The 999-nt window shown below is 30.7% G+C and overlaps 1 protein-coding gene across 1 annotated transcript; it reads left to right on the forward strand.

The window, feature by feature from the left end:
- Positions 1-356: 356 nt before the first annotated feature.
- On the forward strand, positions 357-893 carry LOC109222161 (serine/threonine-protein kinase SAPK7-like; the record flags this gene model as incomplete). Its single annotated transcript, XM_019386551.1, is given in 1 exon segment — positions 357-893. A coding segment is annotated over 1 exon segment (348 nt), but the record flags the coding sequence as incomplete, so codon positions are not given.
- Positions 894-999: the final 106 nt, after the last annotated feature.

The following is a 999-nucleotide window of genomic DNA, read 5'->3' on the forward strand; positions in this document are numbered from 1 at the left end:
ATTGCTTTCATGAAGTTTTCAAATACCAAGAACTAATAATAATAATTTTAGAAAATAATATGAAGTTAAAAGTCAAGATAGTTCTGAGAAAAATGCCATCCACTCAAAAGTGAAATAACTCAATTTTTTTCATTTTAATGAAAAATACTTCTACTAATCAAACACAAGAAAATTACTTCTTCATAAAAATATTTTCTTGGAAATCAAGTCTCTAACTTACTAGAACTGATAGGAAGTTTAAAATTTTAATGCCCCAAAAATTATTTTCAAACTCAGGAATTAATTTCAAGATCATAAAATGTATACAGCAAGAAAGAACAAGAAAGTAAATAACAAAACCTGCAACATGTTCACAGAGAATCACACTAAAGGAGATCAAAAACCATCCATGGTTTTTGAAGAGCTTGCCAAAAGAACTCACAGAACCAGCCCAAGCAGTATACTACAAAAGAGACAATCCAACATTCTCCCTTCAGACCATTGAAGAAATCATGAAAATTGTATCAGAGGCTAGAAATCCACCACCATCATCAAGATCTGTTACAGGCTTTGGCTGGGGAACAGAAGAAGAAGAAGATGGAGACACGACCAAAGAAGATCAAGAAGAAGAAGAGGCAGAGGAAGAAGAAGATGATGAGTATGAAAAACAAGTTAAGCAAGTTCATGCTAGTGGAGAGTTTCATATCACACAAGAAGCTACTTAAATTTTTCAGTATAGTGTAATTTTGATGTGTATTGTGGAACTAATAACAATACTTGGCAACATAACTCTATTTCTCTAAATCAGCAAATTTCAAGTATACTAAATTGTGTTTTCTTGGTATTTTACTTATATTTGGCTTGTGAGCATTAGCTTATATATGTTAACTAATAAAAAAGAGTATTAGCTTATATATGTTTAGTTGAATATGAAGAGGTTTCATCATTACTCCGATTTCTTTGGGGTTTTTCACATATTTGGCCCGTCAGGCAAATAATTATTATATATATATATATATA

Source organism: Nicotiana attenuata, unplaced genomic scaffold, assembly GCF_001879085.1.
Source record: "Nicotiana attenuata strain UT unplaced genomic scaffold, NIATTr2, whole genome shotgun sequence".
Classification (NCBI taxonomy): Eukaryota; Viridiplantae; Streptophyta; class Magnoliopsida; order Solanales; family Solanaceae; genus Nicotiana; species Nicotiana attenuata.